This window comes from Eucyclogobius newberryi, unplaced genomic scaffold (genome assembly GCF_026437365.1).
Source record: "Eucyclogobius newberryi isolate DKJ021-1_F unplaced genomic scaffold, fEucNew1.0.hap1 SCAF_12, whole genome shotgun sequence".
Taxonomy (NCBI): Eukaryota; Metazoa; Chordata; class Actinopteri; order Gobiiformes; family Gobiidae; genus Eucyclogobius; species Eucyclogobius newberryi.
This window is the reverse complement of record NW_027315746.1, coordinates 9435701-9461775: the sequence shown is the minus strand read 5'-3', so window position 1 is coordinate 9461775 and position 26075 is coordinate 9435701. Positions and strand designations below refer to the sequence as shown.

At 39.7% G+C, this 26075-nt stretch overlaps 1 protein-coding gene across 1 annotated transcript in view; it reads left to right on the top strand.

Annotated features, from left to right (window-relative positions):
- The window catches only part of LOC140355807 (guanine nucleotide exchange factor VAV3-like), a 70008-nt gene that overhangs the window by 18918 nt on the left and 25015 nt on the right, over positions 1–26075 (top strand). The window contains exons 5-17 of the mRNA XM_072440451.1: positions 568–685; positions 3012–3098; positions 3251–3319; positions 3399–3502; positions 4594–4693; positions 5073–5168; positions 8368–8436; positions 9065–9151; positions 10798–10883; positions 15127–15259; positions 18655–18764; positions 24001–24102; positions 24888–24979. Of these exons, the coding sequence (XP_072296552.1) occupies positions 568–685; positions 3012–3098; positions 3251–3319; positions 3399–3502; positions 4594–4693; positions 5073–5168; positions 8368–8436; positions 9065–9151; positions 10798–10883; positions 15127–15259; positions 18655–18764; positions 24001–24102; positions 24888–24979 (1253 nt within the window). The remainder of the gene's footprint in view (positions 1–567; positions 686–3011; positions 3099–3250; positions 3320–3398; positions 3503–4593; positions 4694–5072; positions 5169–8367; positions 8437–9064; positions 9152–10797; positions 10884–15126; positions 15260–18654; positions 18765–24000; positions 24103–24887; positions 24980–26075) is intronic.

The window sequence follows — 26075 nt, the reverse complement described above, 5'->3', positions numbered from 1 at the left end:
CCAGATTAGATTCTTTCATTTTCAATTTTTTCATTTTACAAAATGACCCAATTGTTAAAGGTTGTGTCAGTGTGAACTCATAGTCTTGTTTTTCTGACAGAAAGTCATAGAGAAAAGGTTATATTATAAGTATATTTCCTTCCATTCTCATGCTAAACTCTTCCGTGTGTGAAGCAGTCAGATGTAGCAGTTATTCAAATCTTGTTCTCTTTTTTCCATTTATTCCTTTGCAATTTTGAGGGAAACGAGTTGCTACTTTTGCCTGACAGTCTTTTTCACAGCGCCACACACTGGTCAGGGGTGGTATGTTTATTATAATTATCTACAGTGCTCATTTCAAACACATCCAGCCAGACTTTGGACCATTAACATTTGAGAAACAACTAACTGCTAATCCATCCCAAGAATCCCGTGCATTTGCGGAGCTTTAAACGACAGGATTAGAAGGTTTATTATTTCCCCCTCCATCAAACACGACTGCGCTTCGATTGCGTCTCGTCGTGTGATTCGTGGAAAACCGCTGGCCTTGGCTTCGATTGTAACGCCTCGTGTGCTTTTCCCCCGCAGCGAGAACGTCCAGGAGGATGAGGACGAGCTGTACGCGGCGCTCTACGGCCTGGAAGAAGACTACGCGGGGGGAGAGATCTACGAGGACCTGATGAGGACGGAGCTGCAGCCGCCTCTGGTCCGGCTGCCGATCGCACACTCACACACACATGAGGTCATTGGGTTTACGCGTCGGGTCCGGAACACGCCGCGAGCCGAAAAAAGAGTTTTTTTGTGACTCGAATTGAGCCGCGAAGGCCCGAAAATGACACGGAAAAGGCGCAAAGTCAGCGTATTTGATGAAAACGTTAATTTGTCCGTAAATGTGCTCCGTCAAATTCAGTCAAAATCGTTTCGTCGCGCGACTTTTGAGACTTTTAAACCAAAACGAATCGATGAATTGAAAGAATGATCGATTAGCGGTTTGTTTATAGCATCAGCGAACACTTTATCCATGTCAGACCTGCACATTTTGTTGATAAAAGCTTGATCTAGTCTTGATCTTCTTCATTTATCGTTCTTATTCACAGTTTTGGTTCCGGACTTCACGTAGTCTGGGTTTTGTGCCATTCTTTTCTCTAGTTTATTTCCAACTGATGTATTTGAATGGCCACAATTGTGTCGTCTGCGGCGTTTGGATGTGGTCTACAATTTGTGATGATATTTTCACGTTTGAGTTATTCACGGTCTGATTCTGGTTCAGTCTTTTCTTGATGACACCGGGAAAAAGTAATGTATCGGGTATCGAATCCTTTTCTTTCAATTCTGATCCGATACTGGCAATTATTTCACCAACATCATCCCGGTATTGACAAGTGGTACGTCATTTTAAAGCACATAATCTATATTTAGTTTATTTTTGACAATGTTTTGCTGTTGTAAAGTCAGCGTGAGCACAAAGGAGGATATTATAACAACTCGTAACTGTTTGGACGTTTTGATGACATGTTGCAGTAGTTTTGAGGAAAGTAACCTGGCCAAATCCAAATTAAAAAGTACCGTAATTTCCGGACTATAAGCCGCACCAGACAAAAAGTCCATAATAGAGAAGAAAAAAATGTATGTAAGTCGCACTGGAATATAAGTCGCATTTTTTGGGGACATTTCTTTTATAAAATCCAAGACCAAGAACAGACATTTCATCTGTAAATGCAGTTTAAAATAATAACAGATGAGAGAACATGGTGAATAGGTGTACGTATGCTAACGCTAACACCTTCAGCTACATGACGTATGCTAACGCTAACACCTTCAGCTACATGACGTATGCTAACGCTAACACCTTCAGCTACATGACGTATGCTAACGCTAACACCTTCAGCTACATGACGTATGCTAATGCTAACACCTTCAGCTACATAAGATAAGATAAGATAAGATAAGATATTCCTTTATTGTCCCACATGGGGAAACATGACGTATGCTAACGCTAACACCTTCAGCTACATGACGTATGCTAACGCTAACACCTTCAGCTACATGACGTATGCTAACGCTAACACCTTCAGCTACATGACGTACGCTAACGCTAACACCTTCAGCTACATGAGGTATGCTAACGCTAACACCTTCAGCTGCATGACGTATGCTAACGCTAACACCTTCAGCTACATGACGTATGCTAACGCTAACACCTTCAGCTACATGACGTATGCTAACGCTAACACCTTCAGCTACATGACGTATGCTAACGCTAACACCTTCAGCTACATGAGGCACAGACAGAACTGTGGTAAGTGTCTGGTATGTTAACGTAACATATGAACAGTTATTCAGAGAACTATAGCATAAAGAACATGCTAACGGAAAATACTGCATCAAAATCAGTAATTGTAACGACAGCTTAGTCCTAACCTTTTGTCTTGGTTGCTGGGCGCCGGGGATCCAGGCCTAACGAGCTTCAGTGTCAAGATTGTCTTAATTGTCCAACTTTGATTGAAATCTGGATTAAATAAACAGTTCGAGTAGATGCTCCCGGACCAAATAAAGCATACGAAAAGATGGAAAATGAACAGATGGCACGCGTGAAGAATACTGGAGAAAAGTAGAGGATCGCCCACTCCCGTAACCCAATCACGCAGCACCATGACACCTGCACTTTATAACAACTCGTAACTGTTTGGACGTTTTGATGACATGTTGCAGTAGTTTTAAGGAAAATAACCTGGCCAGATCTTAATAAAAAAGTACCGTAATTTCCAGACTATAAGCCGCACCAGCCAAAAAGTCCATAATAGAGAAGAAAAAAACACATATAAGTCGCACTGGAGTATAAGACTTTCCCCCACACTGCCCCCTGGTGGCCACGTCAAATATAGATCAGCTTCTTCACAAACCGACCCCGATCAATAGTGACAAAACGGCTCCTACGGGTTTGAAAAAGCAGGAATCATGTTTAAATTAAAAAGTTGTAGTACTTTATGATATATTCTCAACATTGTTCCATGTGTTTTGTGTGCGCTCAGGCAGAAGTGGATGTTCGGAGCTGCTGTTTGTCTGAGATCAAACAGACGGAGGAGAAGTACACGGAAACACTGGAGTCTATAGAGAAGGTATGTGACTGTACACTCCGTTTACTCCAAGCCTTTGAGTATTTTATCAATCGCAAACCTGGAAGTATGAGTTGCACGGATAATTGTGCTTGTTGCAGCTGATCTTAATGCTTAAATGTCTGGTTTATGTCACGTCTGATGCTGCTGCACAGTATTTCCTGAATCCTCTGAGGAAGTTCTTCACTCCAAACGAACTGGACAAAGTTTTCCTGAACATCCCGGTGAGTGGCATCCACCTTCTTACTGAAGCAAAGGTCTGAAAACGAGCGGTAAATGTGTAAATGTGGCTGTTTGCTGCAGGATCTGGTTCGACTGCACAAAAGTCTGATGGTCGAGGTTCAAGATTCAATCCTCTTCAAAAATGCCTTAAATCTCTATCAGATCTTCATCAGCTACAAAGAAAGGTATAAAGCGATAACGTGTCTCTTTTCTGTGTGTTTTCTGTGTTAACGTCACATAATGTATACGCTTTATTCACAGTAGTTTGGATTTGCATTCAGGGGAAGAGAATGTACTGGCATGTATTCGTTTTTTTAAGCTAAATGTATGTCAGGTATTTAGTTGAATTGAATAATTAAATATTTCCAAAATTGTTGTCTCATATATATATGTTTTTATATTCTATTTTGTTTTTGGAACATAAACTTCAAAAAGAACAAGACAAAAGAGTGAAAGAAAATTCAAACACCAATTTAAAACATAAAATTTATAAATAAATAAATAAATAAATAAATAAATAAATAAAATAAATAAAATAAATAAAATAAATAAAATAAATAAAATAAATAAAATAAATAAAATAAATAAAATAAATAAAATAAATAAAATAAATAAAATAAATAAAATAAATTTAAATAAATAACATAGATAACATAAATAACATAACACAAATAACATAAATAACATGAAATTAAATTAAATTGAATTAAAATTACCAGGGGAGGACACAAGATAATTAATGTGATAAAGATACAAAATAAAGGCGTGGCATCCTGTCTCATTTAAATTACAGATTAAGATTCTTAGTCTTGTTTTTGTCAGACAAAATATAACCCTGTACAACACTATTTTCAAACAACAGACGACGACAGGTAGAAAATAATCACAGAATTTTCAGCCAGATTTCAAGACACTAAATACAAAATTTAGAGCTTGTTTAAAGTACTCGGTCAACATAGAGTTAAAATCGTATTTACCAGCAGCTCATTGGGTTGTGCCTCGACTCCTTTGTTTACTTAAAAATAAATAATGCTTTTGCTAATGTCCAGTATCTCTGTGGACGTTTTTGAGAAGCTTTTCACATTTGATCCCAAACTTTATTGCAAAATTCACACATTTTCAATAAAACATTTGGACATGTTTTGTATTCGTCACTGAAATCATGATCATGTCCAGCTCACAAGTTGATGGAGCAGAAAGAAGACGCACGGATGTATTTACAGCCCACAGTGAAGGCATAAGATGTATAAAAGTCTTTCTTCTCTCTCCTTCAAAGGCTCCTCATTTACGGGATCTACTGCAGTCGAGTGGAGATCGCCATCGCCGTCCTGGACCTCATCTGCAAAGAGAAAGAGGACGTCCGCCTGAAGCTGGAGGTGACGGAAACACATGTGTTCAGAAACTTCTTTTTACTCACCTTTTTTCGATTTTCTTTCCAACTACGGAATTTGAATCGCCACAATTGTGTTATTTATAATGTCATCTGTAATAGCATTCATTTCTGACTGAAGTTTTAGTTATTACAACACTTTTTGATGTCTTGACACACAAATCTACTTTTCATGGGGAGAATATATCACAAATAGGACTCTGCATTTAATTTAATCTAATTTAATTTACTGATCAAAGTGTCTATTGTGAGAGGGAGTAAGTCAAATGTGTAAATGAGCCAAATAACCAGTGTTTGGATCATTTTATGTATTCTATGTTTGTATTTTGCATTCAGTTTTATTCACCGTACATGTCTTTATCCAGGAATGTGCCAAAAGGGCCAACAATGGGAAGTTCACGCTGAGGGATTTGCTGGTGGTGCCGATGCAGAGGGTTTTAAAGTATCATCTTCTCCTTCAGGTAAAACGTGCAGATTTAGCAGAAACGTGACGTGATTGTGATCCGAGTTTCCTTTTCAATGCTCGAAACACTAGACGTGCTGTTCACAGTTGCACTCGCATCGCATTAAAACTGGGACTAAACCAAGACTAGACCAGGACTAGACCAGGACTAAACCAGGACTAAACCAGGACTAAACCAGGACTAAACCAGGACTAAACCAGGACTAAACCAAGTGTCTCGAATTCAAACATAAACTCAAGAAGACATTAATGTTACTGCAGATGACCAAAGTAAGACAGATTTTCATTGTAATTTAAATTTTGTCATTTTTTTTTTTTTTTTTTTTTATTATTTTATTATTTATGCAACCAATAACCTTAGTATTACTGGGTGTTTTTGATAGATGCTCATTTGAATTATGTAATGGGCAATAAAACAACAAAATAACCATAAACTGCAATTGATCACAAAAAATAGGAATTTGAAGTCAGTTCTACCCATTTGTTGCTTTATTTGCAAATAAAAACTAAAAAATCCCAACAACATAAGGATAAAGAAAGAAAAATGACTGAATAACGAGTCCATTTACATTTTAACTCGTCACAATTGCAGTTTTTGGCATCTAATTTGATATAAAATGTATACATTGCTGGCTTTAGTCGATAAAGTTATGTTACATTTGCTTCTAAGTCTGGACAGGGGTCAAATGTAACTGAAAAGAACATGGATTTACATTTATGGAAGAATAAGTCGAGGTCAGGAAGACGATTCGGGCCGTCACAACGAACATAATGCTACAGAACAGACCACAACGAATGACAATATTGAAAACACAAAGTACAAACTGTGACTCATTATTCCTCTGATAATAAGAGAATGTCAATCACTGTCAACTTTCAAACTGCACCTTTAAAAACACAAGTCTATGAGCATTTTAAACCAGCCTTGTATTGTCCTGTGTCCTTTTAATTACATAATGTTTCATAATTGTCTTCTGTGTGACCTGTAAAGGAACTGCAGATGGGAAAGTAACATCTTTGCTATAATCTGGCATTTTTACACTGCAATTTACATGTGTTCATTAATATTCACTGTCCCCGGCAAGTAAATAAATACAAAAATAAACATTAAGCCACTGACACGATACACTTAAAGCAGTATTATCCCTGTTAACCCTTTTCTAAACGTACAATACCATTAAAAACACACACAGAAATAGAACAATAAAGCACAAAAGTGTTTATTCAGATTCCAAAATGAGTAATTGAAGCTACTTATTTGACTTCCTTTAGTTCAAATCTTATTGTAGTATTGTAAACCAGTATTTCTGAGCACAATAAATTAACTATCCTACTACTACTACTACTACTTTGACTGCAAAAAATACAATTACCCACGTGTACCCAAGAATCAGCGCACATGGTAAATATTGAGTGCCCAAAATGATAGTTTTAGCTTTCATTTATTGAACAATGAGCTTTTATTATTAATAATTATTGTATTATTGCCTGTACACAATTCCACTGGCCTTAAACGTCATTTGTGGGTCTGAATTGTTGAGAAAATTAAATCTACATCCAGAAACATACACACAACGGTAGTCACGTGTTTATCAGTGAGTAACTCTGTGGTTTTGACAGTTCTGTGACACATAATCCTTGTAATAAAACAGTTTGTGTGTAGATGGCCACCGGAGGGCGCTGTTCTCCACGTTTTTGTCCGCAGCTTGTCTTACGTTTGATTACTTTATTTCATGACATTATTATGCACATTCAGAAGTTAGATGAGCTTCTTCACATAAAAGCTGCTTCAATTCGAGTCGTTTGTCAAATTGAGTCAACGTTGTGCGATTTCTCGTTCTCCTTAATATACATTTACAGTTAGATTTATTTACATACTTTATTAATGTACTTTTTAAGCCCTGGCCAGAGGAGAGAAAGCATATTTATATTTGCATTTAAAAGGTAGTGAACGCCTCGTAGTTAAATTGTAAATGAAGTCGCATTGCGTAACATTTTGGACCAAAAAATGTACAATAACAGTGTGTTTTTATGCCTTTTTACACTGAAAAACATTTAATAAACAAGAGTCTGACTCCTTCCTGTGAGAAAATGATTATTAGTCATTGTTAGTCTATTTTGTACAATTTTTTATTTTATTTTTATTATTACATTTGATGAGTTCTAGTGTTTTTTCATTTCCTTTAAAGACTTTGCTTAATGAATGTTCTCTAAACCCTGAAGTGCACTTAGTTAAAACGTGCTGATGTTTGAATAAAAAGCTCGTTAGTCGTGAGTTCTGAAAAGATAAACCCAGGTAAACACGCCCAAGCTGCTGCCACGGGTCCATATGTTGAGACGCTCTCTCTCGCCCTCCTTTTCTCCTCCACATCTCCCCATGTTTTTATTTAACGTTCTCTCTCTCTCTCTCTCTCTCTCTCTCTCTCTCTCTCTCTCTCTCTCTCTCTCTCTCTCTCTCTCTCTCCCCCTCTCTCTCTCTCTCTCCTCTTTGTGAGCGTCATCTTTAAGACCTCGTGAGACGGGACAGATTTGATGAACAGATTGCCGCACGTTACACCTCAAACAATGGCATCTGCAAACTCCATTAATCCAATAAACGTGATCCACTCTCTCGCGTCTCAAACACGCACTTTTACTTTAGTTTGAAGACGTTTGAAGTTGTTCAGTTGTATTTTCCGCACTAAGCATAAGTCACACTGGAGTATAAGTCGCACCAGCCCAAAAAAGCATAATAGAGAAGAAAAAACATATAAGTTGCACTGGAGTATAAGTATATAAGTATAAATATAAGTATAAGTCGCACCCCGGCCAAAACTGTGAAAAAAGGTGCGACTTATAGTCCGGAAAATACGGTAATAGAGAGAAAAAAAACATACAGTACATAAGTCGCATTTTTTGGCAGACGTTTGTGGCTCGTAAAATACCTCGAAATACGCGCATTCTTTCTGTGAACGGGCTCGACTCTCCGCAGCTCTGACCCGTCTTTAACGACAGATTCTGTTTTGTTGTATTATTCGGACAAAGATTCTATTGTTTGGTTCAACATTATTCACTATTAAACCATTTTGTCGACTGAAGCAATAACTGTAGCGATGAGTAAAACAAAACAATGGTCACGACTCCAGTATTATCGTCAGAGAGAGTAGAAGAGTACTTCTGTGTGTCGTGATTACGTTCCCTCCTCTTCCTTCCATCAGGAGCTCGTCAAACACACTTACGACGCGTCGGAAAAGAGCAACTTGAAGATGGCCCTCGATGCCATGAAAGTAAGTGGCCGTCGGCGGCGGCAACGGCGCGTAATTTTTGTGATTTGAGCTTGTTAGCGACGGTAGCCGCCCCGATTCGGCGAATACTTAAAAAAAACTCAAAAAAAGACGTCCATCGCGGACAGAAACGGCAAAACTTGTTCATTTTTCTTGTGATTTTCATGTTTTTTGCTCAATTTAAAGAAGTATTACGCTATTTTGGGGCGTATTTAGTATTATTCTTATGATTGTTTTACATTTTGTTCATTGTAAACCGCAGTATTGATCTAAAGAGGTTGGACAGTTAATTTTTTACCCATTTTAACAACAATGATTGCTTTATGCGTGCACATTTTTGGCGATTAATTATGCAGTGTACGTCTGGGCTCGAGGGGAAATGGAGCATAATCAGTTAAATTATGCAGAATTTAATGCTCTTTTGGAGATCGAGCAGAGGCAAAAGCGCAGAAGACGTCGAGATCTTAGTCAAATCTTTACTTCTTTACAAAAATATGCACAGATCTCACATTTGGAGAGCATATTGGCCCCGCTGCCGCCTGTAGACATGTCAAAACCTTTTCTCAAAGTTATTGGTGTTTTGCCAGCGCTCGAATTACGACAACTTTACTACCGTTTTTTTTCTCCGTAGGACTTGGCTCAGTACGTGAACGAGGTGAAGCGAGACAACGAGACTCTGAGGGAGATCGACCAGTACCAGAGATGCATCGAGAACCTGGTAATGACTCAGGTTATTATATCGATACACCTCATCACAAAGGAATACTTCTAAATCCTGCAGAAACACGACTTTAATCAAATCGAATATTGCACTTTTATGGGGTCGCAATGACTTTTGTTTTGCTTAATGCGCCTTATAGTCCGGTGAGCCTTATATATGAAAAATGATGAAAAATAGACCTTATAATCCAGTGCGCCTCGTAGTATGATATTCAGTGAAATTCAGTCAGTTTTGACTAAATTATCAAACGTATTGATACAGATTAAATAAGAGCAACTGGTGACCCGGAAACGAATGTACGTGAATAATTAAATGTAGTTGTTATTTTTCTTCTGCAATACAATTTAGCCTCATACTTTACAGTTTTCAAGTTTTCTAGCTGCAACTTTCTAGCTGTACTTTTCTCACTGTATTTTTCTAGCTGTACTTTTCCAGCTGTACTTTTCTAGCTGTACTTTTCTCACTGTATTTTTCTAGCTGTATTTTTCTAGCTGTATTTTTCTAGCTGTACTTTTCTCACTGTATTTTTCTAGCTGTATTTTTCTAGCTGTACTTTTCCAGCTGTACTTTTCTAGCTGTACTTTTCTCACTGTATTTTTCTAGCTGTATTTTTCTAGCTGTACTTTTCTAGATGTACTTTTCTCACTGTATTTTTCTAGCTGTACTTTTCTAGATGTACTTTTCTCACTGTATTTTTCTAGCTGTATTTTTCTAGCTGTACTTTTCTCACTGTATTTATCTAGCTGTACTTTTCTAGCTGTACTTTTCTCACTGTATTTTTCAAACTGTATTTTTCTAGCTGTATTTTTCTAGCTGCATTTTTCTAGTTGTAGTTTTCCAGCTGTATTTTTCTAGCTGTACTTTTCTCACTGTACTTTTCTCGCTGTACTTTTCTCGCTGTACTTTTCTCGCTGTACTTTTCTCGCTGTACTTTTCTCACTGTACTTTTCTCGCTGTATTTTTCTAGCTGTATTTTTCAAACTGTATTTTTCTCGCTGTACTTTTCTCGCTGTACTTTTCTCACTGTATTTTTCTATCTGTATTTTTCTAGCTGTATTTTTCTCACTGTATTTTTCTAGCTGCATTTTTCTATTTGTACTTTTCTAGCTGTACTTTTCTCACTGCATTTTCTAGCTGTATTTTTCTAGCTATACTTTTCTAGCTGTAGTTTTCCAGCTGTATTTTTCCAGCTGTACTTTTCTAGTTGTATTTTTCCAGCTGTATTTTTCTAGCTGTATTTTTCTAGCTGTACTTTTCTCGCTGTACTTTTCTCGCTGTACTTTTCTCACTGTACTTTTCTCGCTGTACTTTTCTCGCTGTATTTTTCTAGCTGTATTTTTCAAACTGTATTTTTCTCGCTGTACTTTTCTCGCTGTATTTTTCTCTCTGTACTTTTCTCGCTGTATTTTTTTCGCTGTACTTTTCTCGCTGTACTTTTCTATTTGTACTTTTCTAGCTGTAGTTTTCTAGCTGTACTTTTCTAGGACCAGGAAAGTGACAGTAATCATCTAAACTCTGGAACGTGTTTTATTTGCGTTGCGGAGTCTTTACAGAAGTACAAACACAAACCTGTATACAGTATTTTATTACATTTAAACGTAGCACAAAGCACAGATGAGATGTTACGTACATCTGTTCCGTAGAGCCAGCCTCTTATCGCTTACGGTCGACCCAAAGGAGACGGAGAAGTGCGTCTGGTCTCGAGCGTGGACAAGAGGAAACAGGACAGGTGGGTTCACACAACAACCAAAGCACAACAAACAGATCTTTTTTGGGGGATATTTTCAGATTCAGGCAATTTTTTAATCCCACCGAAGGCGTTTAGTTCACGGCATCATAACAATCAGTCATATTTCACAATGGAGTTTTGTGTTGGAGCTAAACAAAGGAAAAAAAGAGCACGGTGGGCAGGGTTAATGGCAGAGTATTCATGCCGTGAATTATTAAAACGTGTATGAATCACTCTGAGTCAAGCAACGATGAGGGAAAAGCAAACTTGTTTTAATATCTGACAACGATACAAATCACGGCACATAATGAAGAGCTCTTTCATCATTTTTGACTCTACTTTGTAATGTCAAATGCTGATAGTTTGGTGCTGCTTTTATCGTGGCTAAATCCTTGTCGAAGATGTTTCTCTCCTCTGGCATTTCATGATCATCTGTGACAATCGTAACTCACAGCAACGGCTTTGTGGCGCACACGTCCGAATGCCGACAGTGAAACAATTTAAATCTTGAAATGACTTGAATTTAGAATATTTATCGTATTTTCCAGATTATAAATCACACCAGCCAAAAAATGCATAATAGAGAAGAAAAAAAACATATATAAGTCTCACTGGAGTATAAGTCGCATTTTTTGGGGAAATCTATTTGATCAAATCCAAGACCAAGAACAGACATTTCATCTGTAAATGCAGTTTAAAATAATAACAGATGAGAGAACATGGTGAATAGGTGTACGTATGCTAACGCTAACACCTTCAGCTACATGACGTATGCTAACGCTAACACCTTCAGCTACATGAGGCACAGACGGAACTGTGGTAAGTGTCTGGTATGTTAACGTAACATATGAACAGTTATTCAGATAACTATAGCATAAAGAACATGCTAACAAGTTTACCAAAGCATCAGTTTTACCCCAAATCACTAAATCCATTGAATTCTTCTTCCTCTGTGTCACTTCTAAACAACTCCACAAACTCCAGAGGAAGAGGAAGTGCAGATTCTTCTTCTGCGTCACTTAGAGTCTAGAGCGCCCTCTTGTGAAATGCGTTTGCCAGTGTGAAAATAATGAATAATATCACATTTAAGTTGCTTCGGAGTATAAGTCGCCAAAACTATGTAATGAGGTGCAATTTATAATCCGGAAAATATGGTACAAGTAACCTGCTTTGTACGGTTTCTAGACTTTTGTTTCATGACATTTTTGCCAAAGTACGACAAAAGTATTTTCTTTTTTCACGCTAAATGATCGTGTCGAGTCAGACATTTCAGTTCGATATTCTGTGTTGCGTAAGAAATTGAATCCAACCAAGTCAAATCCAAGTTCAGGGCATTTTAAGCGGTCGAAAGTTCTGCACGATGAACCAATGTGCAGTGCTTTGAGCGTCTGTGAACGATGCTATAAAAGTATCCAAGGTCGTTATTGAACAGAATTGCCCTCAACTTACAAACGAATGAACGATCTCCACACCAAAAGCGTAACCGTAGCAAACACAATAATCATAGCTTTTCCGCTCACAACTTGGCCTCGTGTTTCGAAAGCAAATGTTACATTTCGTACCGTTGATTACATTTCTTCTTTCCTGTGTTTCTGACAGGAAAGTATGGAACCGGACTCTATATTGCCCAATTATAAAACAGCAGTTGCGCTTGGGTCGACTTCTGTAGCGACTCGTGTATTTAGAACCGAGCAGATAAACCGTCAAAGTTGTGATTCTCTAATTGGGATTCTTTCTACTTGAGCTGAGTAATGTGATGAGAATATTGCATGTTTCAAAAATAATTACTGTGTTTTATTCAGTCGGGCGTGACAATTTGGGAAAAGAATATTGTGCTATTGTGAAGCCTTTTTTTTCAGTTTTTAACCAGAACAGAGAGAGAAGACGCAATCATTTGACATCAATTTGGTCCAAAGTCCATGATAATTGTCCTTTTTCCAATTAAGTCTGGATGTAATTGTTAAGGATTCAGGTCGTACGTCATTTTCATTTTGAGGTTGAGTTATTGCCGAGTACCTCACGATACAATGATCCCGATACAGGGTCCACGATACGATACGAATCCCGATACTCTGAACTTGATACGATATATGTCCTGATTCGTGGATATCCCTTAAAACTGGTGTTAAAAGTTGACTGAAACCTCATATTCGGCCTCGACGCATCAGTCTGTAGGTTCAGAAGTGTAGATGGCTTTATGTTGTTTATATCTCTGTATCGATACACGTATTTCCAAGAAGTCCGCCACGATACATCGCAATATCGATATATTGAGAACAGCCCTAGTAGATATATCAAATAATGGACAATACTGCCGTCCATCTTAGACAATATTTGGCTTTCCGACTACCACCAGATCTAAAACCGGATCTAAAATGAGACTAAATTGTGGATCAAGTTGTAAATAATACTTGATCCAAAAGGAGGACAGAAGTATGTATAGATCTGTCTCTAAATAAAGCAGATGCAGTAGTTTAGATCTCTCTTCTGCCGTTCTTTCTTAGTTTAACAGTTCATATTTCAGGCTTCTCTCGAATGTTATCGCTCCTGAGGCTGTTTAAAAAGTAGGATTCTGTTCAAAGTACACATTATAAACACAAAACGCAAATATAATCACTTTTAAAACAATTCCACCAACAAGATTGCAAAAAGAGATGCTTGAAAATAAAAACAAACCCATTTTTGCCTTTTTCTTTTTGTTTAGCATCTATTGAGTTTTTCTGTGATAATTGAACATCAACCAGAGAATTTCCAGTGTGTTGCCATAGTATCTTTAGCACATTGTCGCAGGTATTATGAAAACTGCTTTTGATATTCATTTTTGTAGCTATTACCCACTTTCTGCCACCTTAACACTCACTGCTTCCATTGGCGTCATAATAACAGCAAAGTTTATTTATACAGCGCTGTTCACAGACAGTGTTTCATGACAAAACAGTTCAAATACAGAGAAACAACACTCAAGTTACTGCTGGAAATACACATCCAACAACATGTATATGTATAATCAGACCCTAAAACTGCTGTGATTAAAACGCTTGACTGAATATGAACGTTTTGAGCTTTTGAGAGTATCAGCAGAGTCTAGTGAAGGAGCAGAGCATTGTCTGGGAGCAAAAAGTCCGGCAGGTTCGATATCTTCTGGTCCAAAAAAAAAAACGATTGCGAGAGGAACCATCAGCGATGTAAGAACAGAAGAAACGCGAGTTTGTGCGGGTCAAGCTCCTCGCTGCAGGGTTCTGGACGGACAGCAGCTCCTTCTGGTTCAGGCAGGAAAACAAAACTATTACTGAGTCTGACCGTGGAGACACGAAGGCATGAATTACACGCTCCAGATTCCTTTCGTGACACAGTTTAACGATTTTCCTCAACCGAAAGAAACAGCTTCTTGTCAAGTGTTCAGTGTCGCGCTAATGACATGTCTTTGTCGAAGAGAACACGCCGGTTTCTAAGGCTTGGTTTCTCCGACTGGCCTAGAAGATCAACCAAATACTGAGTCAGGTGATCAAATAGCTTCACTTTATCTTGTCCTAACAATACAGTCAAACAATACAGATTAAATAGTCAAATATTCAAAGGATTCTACCAGAAAATGTTCAAGTAGCTTCACAGTTTTTGAAAGTACCGCATCAAAGTCCACGTCTTTCTCTCCTCAATGGAAACTTTCCTTGCATTATTACCAAACCTAACCACACCGTACACATTGTATACCATCATAACATTTATTACAGTATTGGGTAACCTCCATTTGCCACTCAACACCAGCTCTCTTGCTTCCTCTCGAGACGCAGGCATCGCCACACATGAAACATTATCCATCGCAACCGCCTTTTAATATTTTAATATGATCGTTTTCGGGAACGCTTTCCATACGCGAGTCACGAGGAGCCAAATCAGATTCCTCCACATTCCAGACTGGAAAAAAAGAAAAATGCCACGTGCCACAAATCCTGGCGGAATCCAATCTTAATGCTGCAAAGTGAATCACATACAAATTGTCTCAGATTTGCTATTATTTATTATGACTCATCCATCAAGCGAAGGCGCGAGACCAGGAAATACATATGTTTCTTCTTTTTTTTTTTTCGTGGAATATTGAACACATTTGGTAATTTTGAGTAGATGTAATCATGCAAAACGCAACTCATTAATCACTGAGTCAAAACAAATAATGCGTTTTTTTAATTGTGAGTGTAAATGCAGTATGTTACCTTTATTATTAACCCAGTATGTCGTGTTTCAGGCACATTTTCCTCTTCGACATTGCTGTAATCATTTGCAAAAGACGAGGATACAACTATGAGATGAAGGACGTCCTGGATCTGAACTACTACAAGGTCACAAACAACCCCTCGTCTGACCGAGAGGGGAAAAAGGTAAGAATAAACGACGTATTTTTGTACGGTTGCTTTAGAATAATATTACTCCATTGGTAGTGGGCCAAGAAATGAGTTATGGGTAAAAAACATATGATAAACTGGACTGGAATGTAGTCGGAAGGACAAAGTAATGCACAGAATGTAATCATTTGTTAGTAAATCTTATCTGAAGGAGTGGTTCAGGTAGATGTTCGGTCACTTGTAGACTTTTTCACAGTGCGAAAAGGAGCCAAAACTTTAGCTCAAATAAGAGTGCTGTCCCACTATCAAATATATGACTTAAGTAGGAGTAAAAGTATAGTGTATTTATCAAAAAGTCATTCAAGTTACTGAAGCTGCACAACTATCACTTTCACCACCAGAAAACGTACACACTGCATCGACTGTATGAAAGAACAAAGTAGCTAATTAGCCAGTTTATTTGCACAAAAAACAAACTACTGCAAAGCACATTTTGTCCTTTCTGGGAGGCACAGGGGAGCGAGGGATTCTCTCCACTCGACTGCGACTCTTATAGCGTCTAGTACAGAGGAGAGCTGCACTATTTTCTTTGGGGAAAAAATAAATACAAATCAAATCGTGATTTTTTCAGTTTTGTGATCGAATTTGCCATATGTTTATAAAGTAGGATTGTGTGCACATTGTAAACGACTGAAATATGAACTGTTTAAACAAATATAACATGCATTTTACTACACATTTGCAGAGATCCAAACGACTGGCATAATCTATAAACAGATTATTTTGTTCTAAAACATTCTATGCAGCCTTTGTGATTTGATAACCGTGCCAACTCAAACTGCAATTTCAGTTTGATTGTGACATATTATCGGGCGTCGGATGAAGTACTGAGTGTTGTTAAAGGCACAGTATGTCATTTTCCGGAAGTGGAAAGTCACCATGGAAACCCGTTACAGTTAAATCCGTACATCAGAACATGCTCATGCTGATATGGTACATATTTTTTCTGCCATACTGAGCAATATTATAGGTAAAGAAACTGTATTTCTATGGAAACAACCAGCTGACCCTGCTCCAGGTTAAGTACAGTGTTTGGAGATACAAGCCCTGCTCACAGTAGGGACACTAAGAACCATTACAACAATACGTTTTTATACATTTTTAGTGCATTAAAAACATACAAAATGACAAAAACATGCTTTTTTTCTTGTTTATTTTGTAGCTAAAAAGCTACACACTGTGCCTTTATGTAAAAGTACAGATCTAGAAACAAAACAATACAATACAGAAGCATCACGTAAAATAACACAAGGAATATACTTCCAATCCAATTTATAAAAAAGTTGTGCAGTAGAAATCAACAAATACCTTCTCTCAAATGTAGTGAAGTAAATGTGCAAAATACACTTAAATAAAGTACAGACAGCTAAAACATTCAGTTAAATACAGTACTTTTATTTTTACTTAATTTTCCACCCCTGGATATAGATTACCGTATTTTCTGGACTATAAGTCGCACCCGAGTAGAAGTCGCAGCTGCCAAAAAAATGCATAATAGAGAAGAAAAAAACATATATAAGTCGCACTGGAGTATGAAATGCAGTTGCAAGTGTGAAAATAACAAATAATATTACATATAAGTCGCTCCGGAGTATAAGTAAATAAGTATAGATATACGTATGAAAAAAGGTGCGACTTATAGTCTGGAAAATACGGTATACAAAGAACTAATTTCTACGTCTTTAAATCTTTGTCTTGCTGTACCAAGCGCCGTATTCTGGAACAAAAACCCTAGGAATTCTGAGCCTCTGCACTTTACCGTAAGAAAAGCCGCCACCTGCTGCTGCTTACCATAATGTTTTATTCCGTTACTTATTCCCCCGATCGAAAGCAGCCGTGATGCATGGCTCCGGCGGCGCATGTGTGACCAGCTGAGTAGATACAGGGCCCTCCAATAATACATCTCCCTTTAACCACGCTCGCACGACGCGTGAGAGACATGCTAATAACCGCTGATAAATGTGCGCGCTCCTCCAAGGCCGCCCAAAGCTATAGATCATTTTGTACTAAATGAAACTTCAGCCGGGGCACCGCGCACTCCCCGTCGGTGATTTAGCACACGCCGTCGCTTTAAAACACTTTCATCGCCGCTCGGGCCAATCGGCGACGAGCCCCGCCCCGCCCCGCCCGCGCCCGGCACTTATGGCGCGCAACGCGACGAGCCGCAGCGGATTAGCGCGCGCGGAGGTGGGGGGGAAAGTCGAGAGATTTTGAGAATTGATTGAAAAATGATCCGCGATACGGCGCCGTAGGCAAGGTGTTTTCTCCGGCCGCATCTGGCAACGAGGCGGCGCCTGCTCAGCGTAGTGTTTACGCTCTTTACCTACGCTACGGCGGAGGAGAGCGGAGGAGACATGAGCGAAATGATAAGTATATTATTAATTGATTTCGAGCCGCAGGCCTGAGGCAAAACGAGCAAAACGCGGTACAGGAGGGAATGGAATATGTTCAGGTTATGAGTCCAAGAATGACTTAAACATGTGAAATAAAACATGTAGCGTGGCTTTGAAACATTAAAACGGTATTGGAAACATATATGAAGTTATTAACGATTTTTTAAGAAAGTGAAATGACTTATGACATTTAAATTAGAATTTGTTCTTCATATTTCTGGTCAAACAAATGTTAAAAGTAATTAAAATTGTAATACTTAAGTTGAAGTACAAAATATGACTGTAAACATCTAATTAAAGGTATTCAGTAAAACAGTTATTACACATGACTTTAATAAAAGACAAATAGCGATCAACAATTCAAAACCAAATTATGTATATTTGCGTTCTTTTTTAAAATATATATTCAATTTTTTTTCCATTTTTGAAATATAAACAGATAAAAAACAACAGAAAGAACATGACCAGAGAGCATGTGCTACAGAAAAGAATAACATTACGGCACTACATGTCCTAATTATACGTCCCATTTAGTCCAAAGTCTTTAAAATTAAGTCTGAATGTCATTTGTCTGACGTTCATCATTATGTCAGTTTAGTCCTTCAAATTGTGTCTATTTTTGATTGGACGGATTTCTCAAAACGTTGCATAAAACAGGAAGTCAAACACATGAACATTGAATTAGTGACAGGAAACACTGCACAAACCGCTCTGACTCTTGGCATCAGTATTTAATCGTCATGATCTGTTTCGTTTTGGGAATGTCGTGCGGTCAAACGCTCAGAAAAGGTTTAGCTGACGGCGGCGAAAAATGTGAAAAATCTGTGGTTGACATAATATGAGTTTGTGAGCCATTTCCAATCAAAAGTATCTCATTTCCCAACTTATACCGTCAAATACACACACAATAGAAGTCTCATTCACTCTTGATGCAGACGTTTCAGCCCGATTTTCTCTTGTTTGTCTTGATCTCGTCAGTGGTGCTACGGCTTCTACGTCACGCATCATCAGGGCCTCGCCGGCTTCGAGCTCTTCTTCAAAACCAGAGAACTCAAGAAGAAGTGGCTGGACCAGTTCGAGATGGCGATGTGAGTAACCGTTATTCATCCGGATCCATCGTTAGAACTGCAGATGGCTTTCATACGCCACAAAAAAACTATTCGAAAGTACTCTAGATGTGAAAAACAGAAAAGACAGAAAAAGTGCCCACAACTCAACATTTATTGCCTGACCCGCCAGCCCCGCCCACATTCTGTTTGAATGCGTAAGGGTCTGGAATCGAAGTCAGAGCCAATGAAATTGTCGGTCATCCATTTACCGACCAATCCCAGGCGGAGGTTTTAACGCGTCACACTGAGATATGGAAGTAGCGCTTTCCACCCCCGTTCCAAAACATTCAAGATGGCGGACCCGGCTCGTGACCCGGCCCGTGACCCGGCCCGTGACCCGGCCCGTGACCCGGCTCGTGACCGGCTCGTGACCGAGTGTTTACTTCTGCTCTCGCTTCGGTTTGAACGATGAGGAAAGTCCGCTCTACTCGCCGTGATGAACGTGCGTTAGATGCGGTTATACGAAGGGCGTCATCTCGATTCAGGAGACATTTTCTGCGTTCAGGACGGATAACGCGGAACACGCCTTGTTGACACGGGCTACGTAACATCCGGTTAAGTGTGTGGCATTTTTTGCGTCACTTCTGGGTTTATGTGATTGGTTCTGTCTCTGCTCTAAACTCCGCCCTAGAAATTGAAACGCAGCAGTCGAGCCCCAGAACCACACGGTTTTGATAAGTAGTTTGTCAAAACGTGTTGGGAATGGCTGGTCAGGCAACAACATTTACAGTCAGTGTTAACAGAGTCACACAACTGTTTTTTTTTAAAGCGCTTTGTTTTACATCTCCTTTGCCAGACGGACCATTTTAGTGTTTGGGAATGCCAATTTTGTATTAATGATAAAAAGACTGCCGCGCCAAGACACCAAACAAGAGTCGTCACGGTCTTGTCAATGTTACAAAATGTCTCTTGATGTGCCACAGCGGCACATCAAGTTCTCGTCAAAACTCAGTTGTGAGTCAATATTCGTCCCACTGCACCGTTTCTTTCTCCCTGGACATTAGTCACTTCAGTTCACTTCAAGTTTATTTTAGAGCACGATTCAGACACAAGGCAGTTCAAAGTGCTTCACACAACAGGAAGAAAATGCATTAAAATCACAAAGACATGACAGAAATCACAAAACAGATTAAGAACTAAAAGAGAAGAAAATCCTTTCAGTCAAACACAGCTAAACAAAACTGTTTTTAGCTTAGATTTGAACATTGTCAGAGTCAAACCTGTTTAGTCCTGACTCTGGCACCAGCAGGAGGCTGGTCCATGTTTAGTCCTGATTCTGGCACCAGCAGGAGGCCGGCCCATGTTTAGTCCTGACTCTGGCACCAGCAGGAGGCCGGTCCATGTTTAGTCCTGACTCTGGCACCAGCAGGAGGCCGGTCCATGTTTAGTCCTGACTCTGGCACCAGCAGGAGGCCGGTTCATGTTCTGACTTCTGGCACCAGCAGGAGGCCGGTCCATGTTTAGTCCTGACTCTGGCACCAGCAGGAGGCCGGTTCATGTTCTGACTTCTGGCACCAGCAGGAGGCCGGTCCATGTTTAGTCCTGACTCTGGCACCAGCAGGAGGCCGGTTCATGTTCTGACTTCTGGCACCAGCAGGAGGCCGGTCCATGTTTAGTCCTGACTCTGGCACCAGCAGGAGGCCGGTCCATGTTTAGTCCTGACTCTGGCACCAGCAAGAGGCCGGTCCATGTTTAGTCCTGACTCTGGGCACCAGCAGGAGGCCAGTCCATGTTTAGTCCTGACTCTGGCACCAGCAGGAGGCCGGTCCATGTTTAGTCCTGACTCTGGGCACCAGCAGGAGGCCAGTCCATGTTTAGTCCTGACTCTGGCACCAGCAGGAGGCCGGTCCATGTTTAGTCCTGACTCTGGCACCAGCAAGAGGCCGGCCCATGTTTAGTCCTGACTTTGGGCACCAGCAGGAGGCCGGTCCATGTTTAGTCCTGACTCTGGCACCAGCAGGAGGCCGGTCCATGTTTAGTCCTGACTCTGGGAACCAGCAGGAGGCCAGTCCATGTTTAGTCCTGACTCTGGCACCAGCAGGAGGCCGTTCCATGTTTAGTCCTGACTCTGGCACCAGCAGGAGGCCGGTCCATGTTTAGTCCTGACTCTGGCACCAGCAGGAGGCCGGTCCATGTTTAGTCCTGACTCTGGCACCAGCAGGAGGCCGGTCCATGTTTAGTCCTGACTCTGGACACCAGCAGGAGGCCGGTCCATGTTTAGTCCTGACTCTGGGAACCAGCAGGAGGCCAGTCCATGTTTAGTCCTGACTCTGGCACCAGCAGGAGGCCGTTCCATGTTTAGTCCTGACTCTGGCACCAGCAGGAGGCCGGTCCATGTTTAGTCCTGACTCTGGCACCAGCAGGAGGCCGGTCCATGTTTAGTCCTGACTCTGGCACCAGCAGGAGGCCGGTCCATGTTTAGTCCTGACTCTGGACACCAGCAGGAGGCCGGTCCATGTTTAGTCTTTACTCTGGCACCAGCAGGAGGCCGGTCCATGTTTAGTCCTGACTCTGGCACCAGCAGGAGGCCCTTACAGTCTAATCTACTGGAGACAAACACATGGATAAGTCTCTCCAGGTCTGGTTTAGACACTAGATAGAGATTTCTAAAACATTTGACTAAGATGAAGCTAAAGAGATGCAAACGCCTTCATAGATTATTATATATTACAGAAGAAATGGCTTTTTCTTTGGTTTTAATTTCTTTTGATTTTAAAATGCATATAAATAACACAGAACTTGAAACAACGAGAAGAGAAATGGCTTTCTCATTGTCATTTTATGTTAATGACTGCGTTTTTACTTAAAACGTCTTCTCTCAGCCCGTGCTTTGGAGTCGTTTTATCTTTCAGAAAACAATTATGCCATTGCTAAAGTAGTATTTAAATTGATTCATTGCAATTAATCAAATTATTTAATTGAGATGAATGAGACTTCAGCTGCTCTTAAACAATTATCCCCCAAAAATGTACTATTGCTCTCCCAGTCATACTCAAAAAGTACATATTGCTTAAAACACCAAACAATTGCTTTAGATATCACAGAATATTGAGTTATTGTACATGGTGTAAGCCTAATGGCAAATACAGCAGTTTGAAGCACCTTTAACTAGTAATCATATCTCATTAGGTGAATCATCCTGAACTAATCCATAAAAACCACAGCGAGTACAAACCCCAAACTGTAATAAAAAAGACAGATGACAGCGCAAAACATCGAAAAACTCAATATTTGCTGCAGAGAGAGAGAGACGTTGCCTCATTGCCGCGAAACATTTGATCGAGTTTTACTGTAATCAACAAACCGCTGACATTTCTGCAATACAATCCCACTGAAAAAAAAGCGTCTCGAAAGTTTGCAAAGTACAAATAAATGTCTGTCTTTTTTTTTTTTTTTTTTTTTAAGGAAGGAGTATCTTTTGTATTACTTTCTAACAGCAGGAGGTTTTGGCTGAGAAACTTCCCCGAGTGCGTTGGCTTTGTTCCGCGGATGTGGGGAAAATACGCCGTTGTTTTGACATCACATCAAGATCGACTGAATCAACGCATTTTTGTGCAGGATACAGTGTTTACAGAATACTTTGTTACCGTTCAGTCGGCGGCGATGCACTCGGGATGTTAAAAAAGAGAAGGGGATTGAGTCTAATTGTGCGTATGTAAAGAATAACGCGCGCTTTGCCGCTTTATAATAGACGGATTGTCAGGTGCGGGAAGTCAAACTTGAGACGCTTGTCAAGAGATGTTGTCGGTAAAAACTAACTTCAGGAAATGCAGGAAATACCCGTAAAAATAAGGCGCTATCTTTTCTCACACATTTTGATCCTTGCGGCCAACAAAGCGGCTAACATATAGATTTTGAACGGGCAAACGGCCTTGTAATGTAGCTATCCATTACATAGGCTTACTACAATGAGAATAAAAGGAAACCACACGTAAATGTAAAGTAAATTTAAAAATGTGAACTTTACCTCATGTGTCCGCCATTTTAGGTGCGCCGGCCAAAAGAGTCCCCAGGGAGCCGGAGCACCTTAAGAAAGTTCCAGGGCAGAGCATTGTTGGAAAATAGGAGGGGTGTTTAGGGGGTTAACTGTTTTAAAATATATCGTAAGGATTAAAATGTGCACGGTAAATTAAATAAAGAATATATTTTTTCGTATTGAATTGAAGGATGTATATTGGCAGTGTTTTTCTACATTTAGCTTTTATCTTTGCTGTTTAGAAAGATGATGAACTTATCTGGTCCTTAGATTGTGAGGGTCCAATGAGGCCTATAAAACGTGCCTGGTCCCAGTTACTTGGTGGTCGGTGCTGTGTGAACATGTTAAAGCTGTATTTTAAATCTCTTTTTTTGTAAATAGTCGTTGTAAATAAAAAGCACTTGGGTCTGCACCATCTGAACTTGTCTCAGCTCTGCTCTGTCCTCATCACAGCCGCTAAGGTTGCTATTGTTGGCGTGCTCGTTTATGAAAGTGAGGGCAAGAATCAAAACCGTTAAAATCAGTCAATCATTTAATCCCTGTCAGTACAATTCTAATACAGAGATAACAGAGCGCTTACCTTTCTGTCCCTAACGAATGTGTCGGTGACTTACACGGGGCAGTCCAGTTGCACCCTTTCCCTGTGCGCTCAAACAATTCATTACATTTAAATATAGGGCGTAATATGAAGGGTGACGCCTCTTTCAGTATTCTTCCACTGTACCTCTCCAGTTTCACACACAGATGTCCTTGAACTCGTCTGCAGCTTCTTATCTAGGAATGTGGTCTGTGTGAGGCCCCTTCAGTTTCAATTCAACTTAGAATGTTTGATGAAGTTTAATACTATCTAGCAAATTTAATATAGTTGGTATTGCCTTATTATATCAAAGTACAGTTTTAATACAATCTAGTAAAGTTAATATATTTGGTATTCCCTTATTATATCAAAGTACAGTTTTAATACAATCTAGTAAAGTTAATATATTTGGTATTCCCTTATTATATCAAAGTACAGTTTTAATACAATCTAGTAAAGTTAATATATTTGGTATTCCCTTCACTATCCGGGCGTTACAGGCCTCCAGGGGGCGCTCTAGCAGCAAGCTCGCTCTCTCTCTTCCTCACTGTCTTCTTTAAATAACAAATTGAAACCGTACATTTTTTCCCGTAGACACCTCAACGAAACCGAACACGTCACGATGTTTTGTTCGTCTCATGCACTTTCTTTGTGTCTTTCAGCTCAAATATCCGACCGGAGAAAGCCCACCACAACTTCCACAAGTTCAAGATGTACACGTTCGAGAGGATCATGTCCTGCAGCTTCTGTCACCTTCTGCTCAGGTCATTCAAGAGTTTCAAGCGTTACTTAAAGAGGAGGAACACGTGTCGGTGCTCCTAACGTGTAATGCACAAAGAAAACACTAGGCTAAAGAAACTGATCCAAAATTAACTATTTAGCTGTTTATTTCTTTATTCATTTGAACACAAAGCAAAGATGTTCATTGGGCAAAGCACGTTTATCGCAATGTTTAAACTAGACTTCTTTGCATATATTTTTTTCTTTGTCCAATTAATCTATTCGTAAAACACAAAACATTCTGGTGGCTCAATTCTTCTGCGTGTCTACGAAGTATAAAGCCGTCTATGTCAAAACTGTGTACACGATGTCAGTTAACAAATTGGAAAACGTATGCATTTTAAGAAATAATATCTACCATATTTTCCGGACTATAAGTCGCACCGGAGTATAAGAAAAATGCATAATAGAGAAGAAAAAAACATATATAAGTTGCATTGGAGTATGAAATGCAGTTGCAAGTGTGAAAATAACAAATTATATCACATATAAGTCGCTCCACAGTATAAGTATAAGTATGTAAGTATAAATAAAGTATAAGGTGCGACTTATAGTCCGGAAATTACGGTATTAGGCTTTGGCATTTCTGTTCAACCTTCAAGATGCTTTGTTTTTAATTAGAATAAATATGTCCTGGAGCGGTTTTCTTACGTCGAGTTAAGCCGAAGGACGTTTCCTCTGTCTGTTTTCTAATCTGCACGATGGGACAGCAGGCCGAGAAATCCAAAATGTCAAGCCCTTCAACGCTGCGTGCCGTTCTGTGTTTCAGGGGCATCTTTAACCAGGGGTATTTGTGTCTGAAGTGTGGTCTGGGGGCGCACAAAGAGTGTCTGGGCCGACTGGGGCTGTGTGGAAGAACAGGTAATGACAGTGGCTTAGAAAGCATCAAGACTAACAGTGATTATAATATTATTTACGGCTATTTGTGGCCTTTGTTTCTGTTCCAAACGACGACTTGCACTCATCAGTTCCAATCCTTAGAGTACCAATGTCCAGTGTTTAGTTTATCTCCATTGCTTAAGTCCCTTTTAGCATTTTAATGTTAGCAACTTAATGTTTTTGGAGCATAAATATACTTTCTACTCCACTGGATTTCAAAAAAGGGTTTGAAATATTCATTATTTAAAACAAATATTGACATTTAAATATTCTTGAAGCTTGCAAAGTCATAATCAAAAATTTTAAAAAAGAACAAAAAAAAAAGCATTTTCAACACGGATTTTTACAATTATTTATACCTGTTGTAAATATAAATTATAGTTTTACACCAATCAAGCAGGTAGTTGAAAAGTAGAAAGATCTGCAGAAAATGACAGGAAGTGACATCACATTATATACACTCATTCCAGTTTATGTATTAATTATACAAAATAAAGTGCTTTTTCGACATTCTATACATGAATTCCTGACTCTCCATCTCGCTTATCTGAGCTTCAGTATTCTCTCCTTCCCTCATCCCACGTTTCCTCCCCCCACTGTCTCTCTCTCTCCCTCTTTTCTCTCTCTGTGGTGTGCTTCCCTGACTCCCCCATCTCGCTCCCCGAAACTTCAGCATTCTCTTCTTCTCTCTCCCCACTTTTCCTTCCTTTACTGTTTCTCTTTCCCTCTTTTCTCTCTCCATAGTGCGCTTCCCTACTCTCGCTCCTCTCCCTCATCTAAGCTTCAGTATTCTCTCCATCCCTCACCCCCACTGCTTCTCTCTCTCCATCTTTTCTCTCTCCTTGGTGTGCTTCCCTGACTCCCTGCACTCGCCCCTCTCGCTCCTCTAAACTTCAGTATTCACTCCTTCCCTCGCCCCCATTGCCTCTCTCTCTCCCTCTCTTCTCTCTCTCCGTGGTGTGCACCCCTGACTCCCCCCTCTCCCCCATCCCCGCCCTCCTTATGCATGCAGCAGGTGCGTGTTTTAGGGGCCACACAGGTTGACAGCTGAGGTTGTATGTCACTGAACCACAGTCTC